Genomic DNA, 17,565 nt, shown 5'->3' with positions numbered 1-17,565 from the left:
TAAAACATTATTTTTATTTTTAATACTAAATCTTATAGTTTATAATCATTATTGTGCTTCATATAATTAATTATGAAATAATATATTATAAACATATATTCATTATAAAATCAAAAGTGTGCCAGCAATTGCAAATGAATTATCTTATTTCAAGAATTTAAAAATGTCTCATTGAAAAAATGAAACATAAAACAACTAAAAAAATATACTATTTAAAAATGTTATTGTTTCAAAATGAAAATAGTGGATTACAATCAAAACATTATTATAAATGAATATTTTATATTTAAGAAAAATATTCATAAAAAGTAAACATTTTATACAGTACAATATAAAAATTCACTTAAGCAGAAATGTAAACCGTGCTTCTTTGTTGTTCAATATGCTCATAAATTAGATTTGTAGCCAACAGTAAAAGGATTAGGAAATATATAGCATAGACATTAACAAATGTAATTTTTCAAATATCTTATAATAAACAAAAAAAAAAGACTCCAAGTATCTTAATTAATGGCATAAACATAATAGGAAGGCTACAGAAAATAAAACTTCAAATGAAATAATTATCTGGATAGAAGAATCAAAATAAATTGTATAGGCCAGCATTCTCATGCCTGGAATGCTAAATTAAATCATATGTATACAAAAGCCAAAACCTATTCTATTTCCACAGCCTCTAAACTCTCTTAGACCCTAATATATCTTTATCTTAACTCTTTCACTCCCAAAACACAAGCAGTTATGAAATATCTAAAGTATTTTGATGACACTGTAATATTCTCTCTTTCTAAATATATATATACATCACGAACAACTCAAAATACCTAAAAGCTAATTGATTTTCAAGAATGAGCGTGTTATATTGGACAGATAATAAATAAACAAATAAATCATATAATCTTTAAAAAAACATATAATCTTTTAAAAATAAATAAATTATATAATCTTTTTGGTGACATAACATTTATTAAACTTGCTCAAGAAAAATGCCATAAATTATAGGTTTTTAACACTTGTTTATCAATTTGGTAATCACATATGAAAAATTAATACAATTTTTAAATATATTTTCAAAAAAAATTGTCAGTAAACTAATATTATTTCAAACAATAACGCTGGGATATGAACTAAAGAATAATTTTCAAGCATCAGTTTTCATATCAAAAACTCTCCTTAATAATATCACAATTTTCCAAATCAAAATTATAAAATTCAATAAGAATAACTTTAACAAGTTTTAGAAATACAGATACAAATTAACACATTTGCTCTGTAGATGCAGTAACATAAGGCAGAATTTTCAATATTTTCATCATAATCACAGAACAGCAAAACATCATGCCAGAGCAAATTAGAAAAATTACACAATTACCACCAGCATCTCGCTCACCATGTAATGACAGAAGAATAATACAAGTTATGATATTTAAAGGCACTCTAAACCAATTCATTATGTTTGCTCGATGGGATTCAGGTATGCATTCACTTTTAATGTATCCTATCGCAGGGAAATAGATCCCAACAGCTATTTCTAATAAGAAAAATGAAAAAGATGCTATTGCAATATTGACAGTGTAATAACTGGCAGCTAATGCACAGCCTAATTGTGAAACTGTAGCCAATATGACAGCAAATAACAGTAGAACAGCAGGTTGAACTTGACGATAAGTAGCCAGTTGGTAAAATGAGGAGCCAATCATGATACAAACCATGAATATTGAGAACACAATTCCTAATGGCGGATGTACTGAATCCAATATTGGAGTCCACAAAAATACAAAAACATACATCACACTTTCAAATAAAGATTGAACAATTCCAAGCATTAAGATAAGATTATTTGACACAATCATCTGAAGACCTTGGATACAGACATTTTTGTTACTTTTCTGCTGCTTGCCATAATTTTCTGTCCATAGCTTAGATATAACAAAACAACTTGTAATAAAGCAAGGGATGGCTAGAAGGAAAGGAGACACAGGTCCCCAGCCCAAGACATCAGATGTAAAGTTAGCAATGACTCCAGCCACAATTGCAAGAACTCCATTCCAAAATGTAGCCTTGGAAAAAGTAACTGATATCCATTCTTGTGGGAAATCATAATTTTGAATATGCTCTGAAACATACCAGGATTCAAATACTGAGAAAAGCAGGGATGTAGATACGCCACCAAGAAGTCTACCCAATAGCAGGATATTATAGTTGGGAAATATTTTCATGAAGCAGCACAAAGAATAGGTAATACAGAACACCATACACATTCGCTTACGTCCAAAAGTGTCAGCTAATACACCAGCCCCTGTTCCAAATAAAACACTGGCAGAAAATCCAACAACATAGAGGACAGCAATTTGGAAATTTGTATATCCATAATGACTATATAATTTGTAAATGTATGGTCCTTGAAGCCAATCTCCAAAAAGTGCCAAGAAATACACTAGAAAATATTTCTTCTGAAAAGCACGGAAGTGAGCATTGTTTGCAGCTGGAAGGCTGGATTTCGTTACTCTCACCATATACTGTAAACCAAAACAAACACTAATAGAAGCAAATAAGAAGCAGTAGATGAAAAAAGTATACCAGCTTTCAGGTTCCTAGAAAGAAACTTTATGTAAGTATTAAATAAAATGTTTTAAAACATTAAAAAAATCAGTTTTGTAGAGTAATATATATATATATAATGACATGGATTTGAAAAGAACTATCCTTTTAGATGCATCCTATTTATAATATTTTTTCAAATAATGCTATTTTTCCCATTTATTCAAATTGTTAAGCGTAATGAATTTAAAATTAGCATATTTCTATAATGTTATTGCTTATTAATTTTTTAAAAAATTTGTTATAGAAGATGTGTAAAAAGGAATAGATATAGGCAAGGAACCAAGAACATGGTGCTTGATTTTTTAATGATTATCATTTTTGGTCTAGAACTGACAAAATTTCTTAGCCCTTGGCAAAAGTCTTGCGAATTTGACATGAAAATAGAATAGTTCTAAGTATAGCCAAGGGAATTACAAATCATAGGAAGAAAATTTTAATATTTTCTTTACTTTCTTATTTTATGTAAATCTGAACCGAATAAAGATGCTTTCTTGAATAAAGGAAATTCTAGCCATATCATTCCCATTACAGTAAATATAGTTCCAAACCAATTGTAAAACAATCTGGTAAAACAATAGTAGCCTTGATATAAAATAGCTGATGGCTTTAACACTAATTTATATGAGCAATAATAAAGAGTTTACCAAAATATCATTACTTAAAATAATGAAATATTTTCTCCAAAGCTTCTATATTAAGCCAGGCAATCCCAAATATTTTGAAGACTTGGACAGTGAAAATAATTATTTTTATCTGATTTATTTTGAGAGGTGACTGGAAATTTTTATTGTAATAACATTACCGAGTCTAATTATCCTAGTGTGGTGGGGGGACTTTCCTCTACAGTCCATTACTATGTTCCTTGAAACAACAGGTAGGAAGGAATTTGCGAAAAAGGTGAGTTGCCCAGTTGCATATTTTCAAAGTTTCTATCTACAAGCATGTTATATAACAAGAAAGTTCTTATGGCTATATACTAAAAATCAAATTCGTCCCAATGCAGTACAATAGATGACAAACGCAGATACTGACAGTTTTTTTTTTTTTTTTTTTTGCTTTTTTTTTTAAAGAAACTTCAGACATTTTTTTCACTTTGAAAATTGTGGTATTAATATAAAAGACAAAAATTATTTCATTACTATTATAGTTTATTCAGATGACAATTTCAACTGGAAAGAATAATAAATTATAGTTAAAGAAACTGATTTTTTATTTCTGTCATATAATTGAGTCTTATACAGGTTTTTGTACTTTTTATTTAGAAAAGGAAATGTTTCATACAGCATGGATAAATTTGGAGATTTTCAAAAGACTACAGCAATTTCTCGTTTGCACTGAATAAGATAGTCACATAAACAATTACTTTTCTTATTCATATTATCACCTTTGATTTTCTACAAGTTTTTTCACAATCTGAATAGAGAACTGGTTAAATATCAATAATATGTTATAGAACACAGGAAAATTCTGCTTTTAAGGCCACAATGATATAATTTAAATGTCAGTTATACTAATTTTATGAGACTGCTCTCATGAATTATATTTGTTCACTTATATATCATATATATATAAGTATCAATAAAGAACTGAACTATATATAAAATAATTTAAAGATTTTTTTTAAACCAAATATTTAAAATATATTTCTTCATAACATCTTTTTAAAGTATCTCTTTTGTCATCCAATTAAAATAAAAATTGAGATAATAATAAAAAAACACACATTTTTTTTTATATATATAAATATATGTTCCTAAATTTCATTCAAAGATTTTCTAGCTCAGAAATTAAATAAAACTTTAAAAATATAATCGCATTTCTGCCCAAATTACTTCATGATAAAAAAAAATAATAATATAAAAAACCATGATACATGGCATATTAACTATATTTGAAAAAAAAAAAATGTTTAGTAATATTTTGAAAATTTAAAAAAAAGATTTGAAAAATAAGAAAAATTTTCTATGGAAAACTTATGCCCCATTTTTTTTTCTCAGTAAGTTAGAATAAAACTCTCATGTGTAAATTTTTAGAAATAAGAGTGTTTCTTTTTTTAAATTATGTGTTCTATAAATAATATAATAAAAAACTTAATATTTTAAAATCAGAAACTTATCCTAAAAATTGATGCAAAAAATTATTCATACATAAAAAGTAAATAAAATAAAATCTGACAAAATTTTTTAGGTTAAAATTTGATAGGATGTCTCATTTTTTAAATATATTTAATGAATTATAAGTGCCAGAATTTCATTCAATAAAATTTCTTTGTATTTAATAGGTATTGAAATTTTCAGAAATGCAAGCCTTTCCTTTTTCAAATCTAATTTTTATTATTTTAGAAATACATTTGGAAGCCTCAAATAATATTGCATAATATGAAAATCAATCAACAAACAAAACTCTTCATGCTAAAAGAAGAAAAAATGTAGATGAAATGAATAATGAACTCTCAGAATGTATGCGAAAGATAAACTCTTCTAAAAATTTGTAATTTTAGAAGAATTTGTAAATTTTCCAGAAGTTGTAATCAAGTAATTACTTCTATAAATAATATCAGACATGAGATATTTTATCATACTCACAATAAAATGTTTGATGAAGTTCATCTACAAATGCATTTAAATTTAATAACAATTTACTACAAATTCTTTTTAAATTAGAAAACACAATTTTATTTTTTAAAGCTACAAAGAAAACTTTACCAATGAATTTTACTTTTCTAACTTGTTAACTTAGTTTAATAAACAAACAAAACAAAAAAAAAAAACTTTACCTCCAATTTTGTAATTTGCAGAGTTAGATTTGAATTTGAAGGAGCCATTTTAAAGACACAAAATGCATAAAATCTGGCATAGAAAAAATACTTAGGCAATCTGAAAATAAAGGAAAATAAATAAATAAATATCATAAAAACATTTAGCTTCCCAAAATAAAATTTAAACCAGCTATAATAAAATCAATACATATAAGATTAAACACTATTTAGGCCAACAATAGGCATGCAAGTTTTTGTTTATAAAATCATATGAAATATTTCGGATAGATTAATTTAACAGAAAATCGTTATTGAATATCATCATACTTTAGTTTCGAGAGAAAAAAATTAATTAAAGTCAAAAACATTTAAATAGAGAACAAATACTTCAAAAAATATAACAGAACCATTAAGTTAAGAGAGCTTGGATAGGTAGAGATGAAACTGTAAGGAAAACCTTTTTTAATGTTTTATTGTAAACTAACCATGAAACATTCATACATACCTTCACGAAACCTGAAATTATATGAAAAACCCGGATATCATAATTCATACTATTTTGCCGGTGTCTTCTTTTGGAAAATGAAATGCATATAGTTTATGCACAAAAGTACAAAAGCAAGCAATCCGAAATTCGTTTTTGAGTCCATAAAAGCGATTTGTTGAACTGTCTGATAAAACTATGAAAAATGTGCTTCAGAATTAGAACTCATAACTGGCTTTAAAAACTGAGTAAATAATCTAGATCGTGATGTAAACAAAATAGATTGTTAGGAACAGGAAGTTCATTTAGGAGAAGTGAATGAGTCCACGTGACATTCGAATGCATGAATATAACACTTCTAAGCCAAAGCTAGTAACTTATGTGTTTCTAAAATCCTGAGTCCTATATTATATAATATTGACATTTTATCATTTATTAGTATGATTCGTTAGTTCATTTTTTAATCTTTAATAATTACGGGTTTTTGTGAGTAAAAGAACGAATTTGAAGCTGAAAAATGCGGAATATTGGAAATAAAAATCAAAATTTGTCATTTCCCACTCTGTTGATATGGCGGTATGATTGTCAATCATTTATTTTTGCCATGGTGCAATGGGCATGCGCAAAAGAGTTAAGAAGAAAGATGTGGAAAGTTTTATATGTTCAATTTTCACTTAATAGAATGCAATGTAAACAAACATTACAGTCGTGTAATGTTGTGATCCGATGATATGTGCGCGTATTGAAACAATTGAATATCGTTGAATTTTTTCTAAATTGGTGATAAAACCACTTAACAGAAAGTTTAAATGTTACATGATATATCTAGAAAAAATGACATTAATGATGATTAAAAATAAAAAAAAAATCTCTACAGTTACTGCTGATAATTTAAAAATTATTTGAGTTTCATGAAATTATTAGTGTATTCATGAGTAGAATTTCTTGTGGTTTGGCTGTAATGGAAATAAAATATTTACTCTCAGTGTTAATATTTTTAATGTGCATTCATAATATCTTCTGTTTACTTGCATACGAACCAAAATATGAAGCCAATTGCTCCAAACTACTTATGGGACAGTATCCTTTTTATAATTATTCGAAAGAAACATTCTCTATCATTTTCAGTTCCTAAACCTTTCTGGTATAATTTTTCTTTTTTGAATTTTTAGTATTTATTTATGTATTTTTAAAAGATCATTAAATAATTTATCAAACATTTAGCTCAGACATTTGCATTGAATTCTACCAAATTTTTTATTTTAGATTACATTCACAATGATCTTGTTTGAGAACTGAATCTCATTTTGATTTGTTTGCCAATTCCTTAAATTATTAACATTCAATAAGATATTCGAATATTAACAGCATGATTTCTATTTATAGATTCCACATGTCAATAGAAATAGACTTATTTATAAGAAAAATTTTTAAACTGAAATTTTTTTAGTGAACTTGCTATTTTTTTTAATTATAAAATAATCATTTTCCTCTTATCTAACTAAATAAATGTGTATTCTTAGCACATAGAAATAGGAAGCAATTTGTCTTTAAGATAAGACTTTTATTTTGCAATAGACATATAAAAAAAAGGATCCTTATTTATTTGCACGCTATTGGCAAACTCTAGATTTAATCACATATCATTGGTCAATATAATCAGATATTAACTACTAGTAATGTGATATTTTTAATAATTAAATGCTTGTTGCAACAAGCATGATATTGATGCTTGTTGCAGCAGCACTTTTTTTTTTTGTGTGTGTGGTGGTGACGGGGGGAATGTGGTTGATGAATCACTGGCATGCAGTTAATATACAAATACTGTACATTTACAGCATTTAGAAATTTTAAATGATGATTCAAATTTAATAATGTTATAAACTATAATTTTTTAAAAATTGAATTTTTAATTGTTTATTTTCTTTATTTTATACTTCGACCTGTCTTTCTTACTAACAACAAAATTAAAACATCCTAAGCAAAAGGAACACATTTTACAGCTTGATTGCCCCATATATATATATTGCTCCATATTCTATATACTAGCTGCTTTTGCTGATCAGGTTGTTTGCATAGATTATTGACTTTTTAGACTGTTAAATATGGAATGCATTTTTTAATAAATGTTTTGCCTTGTTATTTGAAAACATGAATTCAATAGAATTGGTTTACTGCAAATAAAAAAAGAGTACTTATTACATAAAAGTAAAAATCCTGTTATGGAAATAATGTTTTGCAAAAGCATGTGATTGAATATTTTGACGGATGAGTTTGAATTCCACCATAGCATTTAAAAACATTGTTACATATAATGTATCAAATTGAATTAAAAATATTATTAAAATTAGGGGGGTTCTAAAAAAATGAAATTGATGTCATTAAAAAGTAATTTTAAAAAATATAATACAAAGACTATTTTTGTAAGATATGGATATCAGATTTCGTTGGCAAGTCATAACTATTACCCATTTACTGGTTGTTAAGTTTATTTTTGCATTCTATTTAGGCCTATTTCTTGATTTCTTTTATATGTGTTTTACTCTGATTGAATGTATTTTTGGTTACATGGCAAATTATCTCCAAAACATTTAAATAATATTTTGTTGCTCATTAGCTACACAAAGAATTGTATCTTTGCAACTATAAAAACATTCATTGAAGCAGTTTGAAATTCATATGATGAATTTTTTTTACATCTGATTGTTACCATTCAACAATAAATAATCAGAACAATTTTTATGCTTTTATGTTAGCATTTTATAGATAGAGATTGTTTCTTCTTATAAAAAGAAGAGGTGTGTCAGTACTATGTAAGATGTTTTAGTCTTGTATTACTTGTAGTTATCAAATATTCCATAGATTATAGTTCATCCATCTATATAATTGTTAAAATTATAAATAAGAGAATAATTTTTCTAATTGCCAATTTAAAATTATATTTAGTGTATAAGTGTTTAGTTTTAATATGAATGAATTTAAATTTTAAGAATTGTAAAAGTGCAAAAGTTAAGTAATTTTTTAATTTAATTTGAAGGAATGTGTCTGTAAGTTGAATATATGTTAAATATATATTGTTCTGTTATTCAGAATCTTAAGCATATTTAGATATGTCTGTATGCCACCTGATATTGATCCAAAAACACAACAACCTAAATCTTGTCAAAGAAATAATACAGCCAAAGGTGAGAATTTTAATAATCTATTCTTCTTTTTCCTTTTGAGCAAGATAAACACTCCAATAATTTTATTTAATGTAAACTGAACATTTTAGTGGATTGGTATGTGCAAGAATAGAATGTGGGACCTTGTGGTTCACAGTCCAGTAACATGACCAGGATGCAAAAGTAATTGTTCGTGCAGCGTAGTTGTTAACTGGCTTATTTGCTATTCACCACAGACTCTCCCTCCAGTGAGTCGGAGGTGAGATGAATGATATGACTGTTGAATGGTGATGTAATATTAGCTGTTGATTCTAATGCACCTTTACCCATTTGAGTAGCGCCAATCGTTATGGCGAACGTGTGTGATTGCTGCGTCAAGTGAGTCTGACGACTTTGATTGCAGGTAGATGGCGCCACAACAGCTGTACGAAGGTTGAAGGTTCATCGTTCGAGGTCACCAATTTAGTGAATTGTGATGCGCGAGGATAGAACCTGGGACCTTGTGGTTCGCAGTCCAGTAATATGACCAGGATACAAAAGCATAGGCTCGTGTAGCGTAGTTGTTAACTGGCTTATATGCTATTCACCACAACATAATTGAAAAAAGCAAACTTTATGAACCTTAATTTGTATTATATACAAACTAAGGCTCATAAATGTTAAGGTTTATTGACTTATAAAATACTCCTTGTGGACATAATTCAAGATACAGTTATATTCCAAGTTTATTTAAGTTTAATAATCTAATTTAGGTTAAATCTAAGTTTAATAATCCTTAGACTGCTGCAATAAAATGAACGAAAGGATAGAGAGAGGGACAAGAGCAGATATCCAATAAAACTATGTTATATATTTTGTTAATATTCTAATGTAATGATCAGCCCAATGCACATTTTGATGGAAAGGAAAACTGATTTTTTGTCTGTGCATTTTATCATGCTGAAAGCATATATGATTTTAGTATTTACCTATCAGCTCTTACTTATAAGATTCGATGCTGCTGTTATTTAATACATGATGATTAAATTTCATGTATTGTTGTAAAATTAGAATTTTGGAAACTAAATTGTTTGGACAAAGCATCAACATTCTTGTAAATCTACAGTAATTTATTTAAAAATTAGAAATGAGGGGCATCAAATAAAAAGTTGCTCTGTTTTCTTCAGAAGCAGAATAGTTTTTTGATTCCTTATTTTTTTTATTTTTGTTGTTGTTAACTTTTTTTATTGAACTCTATTTATGCAATTATCTTTGTAGATTCCCAGAGTAGCTTGCCATTACATAAGTATACCTTCTTCTCTCATTTTGGTGTTTGGTCTTCCTTTGGTATTTATGCCTTAGTGATATTATTTACCTTCATTAGTCTCGCAAAACTTTTCAAATAAATTATCGTTTTAGCAGTAAAAGCAGTGAACCTTTATACTCATATTACAACCTAGATTTTTGTTTATTAAATCAAATTACATTTTACTTTATGTTTGCTCAGAATATTCTTGACTACAGGGATAAATGATTCTTCACTCTGTCTTATTCATAATATCCATGGAATAAGGATTATTTATGAGTTGTGGGATTTGGGACCATGGGATTGGGAAAATAAATTTTATTTTTTAAACTTAATCCTGGCTGTTTTTTCTCAGGCCATAATTTGTATATATACAAATTATGGACTGCCCCAATCAAGGGCTTTCATATAGTTGTTTCACTAACCTTAATTTATATCCTACAGAAGCAAGATAATTTTGTCTCATCTAACTAAGACTTTATAAATGGCATTTCTTTCTTTAGTAGCCATGTTTTCTCTGGCAGAACATTATGTTATGGCTAAATATGGCTCTTCTATAGGCAAAAGAATCAAGAATATTTTATGTGGTCTACTTGAGGAGTTGGTTATTAATTGATTCAAAAGTATTCATTGATATTTATGAAATTTTATCTTCTCCATAACTAAAGCCATAGCATCGTATTTTCTTATTCTTCATTAAACTTTCTCTTCTGTTTGAGGAATAATTTATGTTTTAAAATTTTAATATTTAATAATTTAGCTAGACTAAATTTTGAAAAGTAGATTAATAAAGAAAAGTATTTTTTCGTATTTGTAATTCACACACCAAATGTATCAGCTTAAAAAATTCCATGAACCAGGCAAATAAACAAACAAAAAATATTGGTTTGCATTATCTGTAATTTTTTACTATTGCTGTAATAAATTAAAGTTTTGTTTTGTTTTTATTCAAGGGGGGGGGAAGTAAATAAACAGCAAATTTTATTAAAATTTATAATAAAATAAGGAGTTTTTCTTTGCATACAAGATGCTAATAACATTTATTGCATTATTTTTATTTATAGTACTGTGCAATACAATTCCTGGAATAATTTGTAAAGAAGGAACATCAATAAATGAAACGGCGTTTGAAAAAGATATTGAATGTGAATATACGTAAGTTCTGTTTTAAGTGATACTTTGTAAAAATACCTTATTTAATTTAATTTCTTTCATGTGTGTAGATAAAATTTTGTTGAGGATTTTACATTTTAGTTAAAGTTTTTAAATTTTGTATATTTAAGTGATCTTAATTGTAGTTATGCAATTTTAATATTTTCAGAATTTAATCATCTATAATAAAATAATTTAATCAATTGGCTCTTCTAATAGTCAGTTTGAGAAACAAATTCATTTTAATCCATAATGTTTATTATAATGAATTATAAATTAAAAAACTGAAAATATTATTTAAAATGTTATTTTTTAGTATATTAATAAAAGAATGTTTGGGGAAAAAAAGTCTCCTTTTTAAAATTATATTTAAGCATATTGTTTAAAAATTTTTTTGACAATATTAGATTCTTTTATGCATAAAAGACATTCATTTTTTTAAAAAAAATTATACTAATTTGGAATGAAAGCATTTTATGCATTATCATTACTAAATTAATAATAAAGATGCTAGATCAATAATTAGTATTTCTCTTAAATTTTAGAAATGGTTATTCATATGAAACTGCATTATTATTATCTCTCTTTCTGGGCATGTTTGGAATAGATAGGTTTTATCTAGGATATCCTGCTATTGGTAAGCATTACATTCTTTTCATTCTCATTATTTCCATACTAAAATTCTTACGATAATCTTGCATATATATCCAACTTTAAAATGCAGTAATATTGTTATAAATAACAGAATTGAAAAAATTTTCATGGCCATATTATTTCAAAATTGAAATAAGACTTTAATACAAATTACATATGAAAAGTACTATGAATAACCATTTTTTTATAGTGTTGAAATCTTAAAATTCAATAAAAAGTTAATTTTATTGTTTAATTTTCTTTTATAAAACATTACAAAGTTTATAGCTTGAGAAGGTGCGAGTAAGATTAATAGTTGTTCAATTAAATGCTGATTCTTATATTGAGTTATTTTATTTAGAGCATTAAATATTTTATAAACTCGTCAGTTCAAAGTAGATAATATATGACTTTATGCTTTGGAAAATAAATAGCATTGTTTAAACTAGTCAGGGTTATACGAAGAATGAATGTTAAAAACAATTTTGTCTGTATTTTAACATATTTTCTAATAAGTAATCTCATTCTTATTAGAAAATATATTTAAAAAATTGTATTCACATTAATGTTTGTTTGTTACTCATAAAATGTCAGTTACAATTATTTTTATAATGATAATGATATTTTTGATCATTATAAAAATTATTTCTATAATGATAATAATTTTATAATGACATTTTTGTTAGTTATATTTTTATTAAAAATATAATTGACAACTCTCTTATGTATTTTCCTATTTTAACTTGATAGACAAACTTCAAACTGAATATTTAAAACTCATAATTTTATAAAATTTAACTCAATTTTTAATGATGGAATCATGTTTATAAAATAAAACCAAAGGTATATATGCTTGTTATTTAATAATTGTTTTTTTTTAAAGTTTTTTTATATTTGGAATAATCTTAATTTCTCAACATAACAAAACACATAATCATATACTTAAATCTAAATATAGTAATTAAAAAAATCTTTTTGTCATTAAAATCTAACTATTTATGTAATTCATCAAAAACTTTCTGGATTAATAAGTTGCATGATTAAAGGGATTTTTGGAAAGTTACAAATTCTACTCTCAGCCTGTTTTCTTAACAAAGCATTATTTAAAATTTATTGCCTGATGTTCAAATGGATTCTTTAATTGCCTTTTAAGCTGAATGGTGAAGACTTTTCTCCAAATAATCAATCCCTCCCTCCCTAAGAAGGTAACATACCTCCAATATTCTAGAGCATGATATTTAAATGTTTCAAAATCTTTTTGACTAATCAGAGTTGTAACATTTATCCTTTATTAAGAATTCTTGATCACAACAGCTTACTTATATAACATTAATAATTATAATTTATACATTATATTACTTGAGATAAATTCAGCATCATGACAATATGATGATAAAATGTAAATTTTATGATAAAATGTAACGTATTCAATCCTTCTCTCAAGTATTTTAACTAAGTGGAGTTAACATATATGTATAAAAATATCTTTGTGAATTATGCTTCTACTGCATATGAAACTGATTTTGTAGCAATTTTTTGTTAATGAAATAAAACTTTTAACTTTAATTTCAAAATATAATTTAAATAAGCATTGGATTAGGAAGCGATAGAGTTCATCAATGTTTAGACAATTCAGATGAAAATGGCAAATTAAATTAACAAAAAAAAATGTATTTCACTCGATGCAAAATTCATGACATGAGCGTGAAACATTGTTACCACAGGGGTCATCTCGCCCTCCAGTTTGGAGGACGAAGTTAAGTGGCTTGGTGAAGTACTAGTAGAAAAACTCTTCCACTCAATCAGATAAAAATTGGAATAAAATCTTTCAGAAGCCCAAGAATTGTTGTTGTTTTACTCACAAGAGCAGAATGAATTTCTGATAACACATTAGACAGATGGTATTTTGTTTTTAATCTATTGATTGAAACTGGCCTCACAATCATTGCTGTGAATAGTAAAAAAACTTTTCTTTCTGGTAAATAACCTTAAAAGGACTGTGGTATGGCTATTTCAATGACTTTCAATAAGTATCGTCATAAAAAAAAATGCACATCAATAACTGGAGTTCTGGATGAACAAAGACATCATTGAACAAATGGTAAGATGTGTACATAGGATGATGCTCCTGCATATAAGGGCGCCATCTCTGCAAGAAGGTTTCCTCAGTTAAAACTGACTTGGTGAAGTGGAATTTCTGAAGAATTGTCTAGGAAGATAATGCCATTGGCCATAAATCATCTCCCTGGGGAAGCTCCAATATCCTCTTTGAGGCATGCCCAGCAGTATAGTTGGCAGGCTTTCAGATCATTCAAGTGACATAATACTTAATAGATGCCTTGAGTTGGCAATGCATACTTCCTACAATTCTGCTAGAAGCAAAGTGGAAAAAGGTTTTTCTTATCTTGCTCTTAGGAACCTAGTTAGCCTATTTTCAAAATTTAATCATCTGTTTGATGTGATAATCTCTGGTATACAAAAGTGAGGTTCAGCCCACAATCAGTATCTGGGTAACTGTTTCAGCCATCTGGCCATACATCGGAAATGACAAACAAGCAATCCAATCATGAATTTAGAATTAAAAACTAGCCTGAGTTGCAATAAAAAATTTGCTTATTATTTATTTCAAAAATGCATCTTAAATTATGTAATCTAAAAGATAGGGACTGAGAAATGCAGATGGAAGTGGGTCAAATTAGGGTCCTGAGTCACCAATCTGTGAAGAAGTTAATACACACTTATATAAATACCTCCATAAACTGTGCCGCTGTTGCATTTTGAACCGACATAAAAGGACTAAATTAATTTTTTGCTAATAAAATGAAACTAATAATCATAACAAAAAGTTTTAAGGAGTATAAATTAGAAAGCAATAGAGTCGAATTAAGACAGTTCAGATAAAAATGGCAAATTAAATTAGCAAAAAAACCCAAAACACTTTTGAATTTTTTTTCAGTGGTGGTCTAGTATACTGCAGGAAGATAACATCCCCCTTCCCTAATATACTGGAATTCATGTTACTTTTCTAAGATGATAGACATATACTTCGCAGTCTTTTTGACCAACAAGATCTGTAATATCTAACCTTTAACATGAGTTGTAACACTCATATAATATTAATGATTAGAATTTATAAATAAGTTACATAAATTCAGCACCATGACAATGCATTTTATTGCAAGATCCATCCCCCCATCCCCAAATATACTAATTTCCTAAATTTCTCTGCTGTGTATAATTTGTCCCATTTTGAAAACCATTCAATTTTTATTGTTATTATTCTCTACATACATAATTTCTTTCAGGTCTTGCAAAATTATGTACACTTGGCTTCATGTTTCTTGGGCAATTAATTGATATAATTTTAATAGCCTTACAGGTATGAAATTTCAACATCATTAATATTACATCTTTGCATAAAAAGGTATCTTACTGTACAAAATAAGATTTATTTTTATTTTTTTGCAGGTTGTTGGCCCAGCAGATGGATCTCATTATGTTATAAGTTACTTTGGACCCAAGCTTACTATTTTGAGGAAAGACAATGATACATTTGTTATGCCCCAGGATGATTGGTGATATTATGCTATTGAAATGACATTTCATCCCAATTAAATAAAAATTTGTCATTTTTTTTTTTTTTTTTTTTTTATGAATATGACTGGAGACCCAAGATTTGAATGTTATTTTACTGGTTAAAAATTTGTTAAATAATTCATTTTTTTTCTCTCTAATTTTTTAATTAATTTTTATTTCAAAATATTTAAAACACCTGTTCACTGTATTTTGGCTATGAAAAATAACGTTATCTATGATAATTATATAATTTCATCAAAATTTATTTCATTAAAAGAGAATTTAAAGGCTGATAAGTTTTAAAATCGCATCATATAAATATTCTAGAAATTTAAAAGGATATATATGAAAAATATTTCCTGTATTTAATTTATAAAATATCTCATCCAAGTCAAATTCTTTTGTTAAGAATGTTTTGTATTTTAATTTAATTATATGCAAATGTTTAAATATCTTGTATATAGTCCTATTTTGAATAAAATATTTAAATATAAAGACTGTTTTATTTTGATTGATTAATTTTTCTGTGTGAATCATGAGAAAGCAAATGTTTATTTTTAATGCAAATTAAAATAATTAAATACATGAATCATATCTGTTCATGTTTCATGTGAGAGAAGAAGTTCTGGATCATGCTTGAAAAGGATGTTTCCCCTCCTCCTTTATTTACAAATTTTCATAAGATATTTATAAGGTATATCTTTTAAATTTTTAGTGTGTTTTATATTTCTTCAACTTATCTTCATTTTTTTTTGATATTCAGTCTTTAAATGAAGTTTTTTTTTCATCTTAAAGTGTGATTACTATAATAAAGAAATTAAATTTTATCTCATAAATTCAATACAGGAATAGGTGAAAAAAAAATGCATACTTTTTTTAAAGGATAAATTTATTTGCAAGTACTATAAATAGTATTAGACCTTGGAAGTAAATAACTTCTGTAATAGCTCTATTTTTAGAAGCAAATAGATAAGGTGAGATAATTTTAAATATGTAAACTAATATAATTGTTGAGCAGTGTCAAAATTAACCTAATTTGATAAGTACTTCCAAATAAGTCCAAGTATAATTTTTCATTATAGAAAATTGAAATGTAATTAAAAACTTGCTTTCCATAGTTTTTCATGCCTTCCCTTATGGTCACAGCTTCAAAAATTATTGGGAAGGAGAGATGAATAACAAGGCTTTGAAAACAAATTCAAATCTCGTTACAGATTCTTTCGTCATATATATAAACTTGCTCAACTATCATGCAAAAGAATACATTACTTAAATTTCAATCATTTAAATAAAACATGCAAATTTAGTTAAACAAAAGAGCTCTATAAACTATTGTACTAATTTTCCAAGAAAATGTCAATTTTTTAAAGCTATCTAAAGACTGAAATTATATTTCATTTTTTTAGGGTAAAGAGTTCAGAAAAATTAATTTGATTTTCACACAATAAATCAATAACTCATTAAAAATGATTTAAATTTCATATTATAAAGAAATCAATGTACTTTCCAATTGAGGTAAAACAAGACATAAAAACGTATTGCATACTGGGATATATATATATACATGTGTGTAATGATATTTTAAACTCTGATTTCAATTTTAATTAATTTACCAAGTTTTTTCTTAATTCAGCCCATAGTAAGTTCATTCTCCTATTTCTTGATCCAGTTCCACTTTCTCTACTTAATTAATTCAAGAGAAGCTTTATAAAATTGCCGAATCAGCTAAACGCTGACACATTCTCGCGCTCCATGTGAAGGGCTAGAAAAATGTCCAATAAGCACATTCCTTTTTTTAAAAATCCCTGTGTTTCCTTTACTTATGATTGACATGCGGCAGAAATCCCTATCAGAATCTTAATAATATATTAGTACTGTAAAGAAATGTTTTTTCCTATCCTTATCTCAG

At 26.7% G+C, this 17,565-nt stretch overlaps 2 protein-coding genes across 5 annotated transcripts; one reads left to right on the top strand and one right to left on the bottom strand.

The window, feature by feature from the left end:
- Positions 1–126: 126 nt before the first annotated feature.
- Positions 127–6,123, bottom strand: LOC129971088 (molybdate-anion transporter-like). 4 transcript variants are annotated; one of them, XM_056084563.1, is made up of 3 exons: positions 5,770–6,123; positions 5,381–5,480; positions 127–2,594 (listed from the first exon to the last, which is right to left on the bottom strand). In XM_056084563.1, exons 2-3 carry the CDS (start codon positions 5,426–5,428, stop codon positions 1,257–1,259), a joined length of 1,386 nt encoding a protein of 461 aa, XP_055940538.1. In that variant the 5' UTR covers positions 5,429–5,480; positions 5,770–6,123; the 3' UTR covers positions 127–1,256. The 4 variants fall into 4 exon arrangements, with proteins under 4 accessions (XP_055940538.1, XP_055940536.1, XP_055940537.1 ...); XM_056084561.1 differs by having other exon boundaries at positions 5,848–6,123; XM_056084562.1 differs by having other exon boundaries at positions 5,868–6,123.
- Positions 6,124–6,516: 393 nt separating this feature from the next.
- LOC129971134 (TM2 domain-containing protein CG10795-like) lies at positions 6,517–16,022 on the top strand. Its single transcript, XM_056084629.1, has 6 exons — positions 6,517–6,926; positions 8,955–9,031; positions 11,360–11,450; positions 11,993–12,084; positions 15,386–15,459; positions 15,549–16,022. Exons 1-6 carry the CDS (start codon positions 6,778–6,780, stop codon positions 15,657–15,659), a joined length of 594 nt encoding a protein of 197 aa, XP_055940604.1. The 5' UTR covers positions 6,517–6,777; the 3' UTR covers positions 15,660–16,022.
- Positions 16,023–17,565: the final 1,543 nt, after the last annotated feature.

The sequence above is a fragment of the Argiope bruennichi genome, chromosome 6 (assembly GCF_947563725.1).
Source record: "Argiope bruennichi chromosome 6, qqArgBrue1.1, whole genome shotgun sequence".
Taxonomy (NCBI): domain Eukaryota; kingdom Metazoa; phylum Arthropoda; class Arachnida; order Araneae; family Araneidae; genus Argiope; species Argiope bruennichi.
Note: the sequence above shows the minus strand (reverse complement) of the source record. Positions and strands in the feature narration are given on the sequence as shown.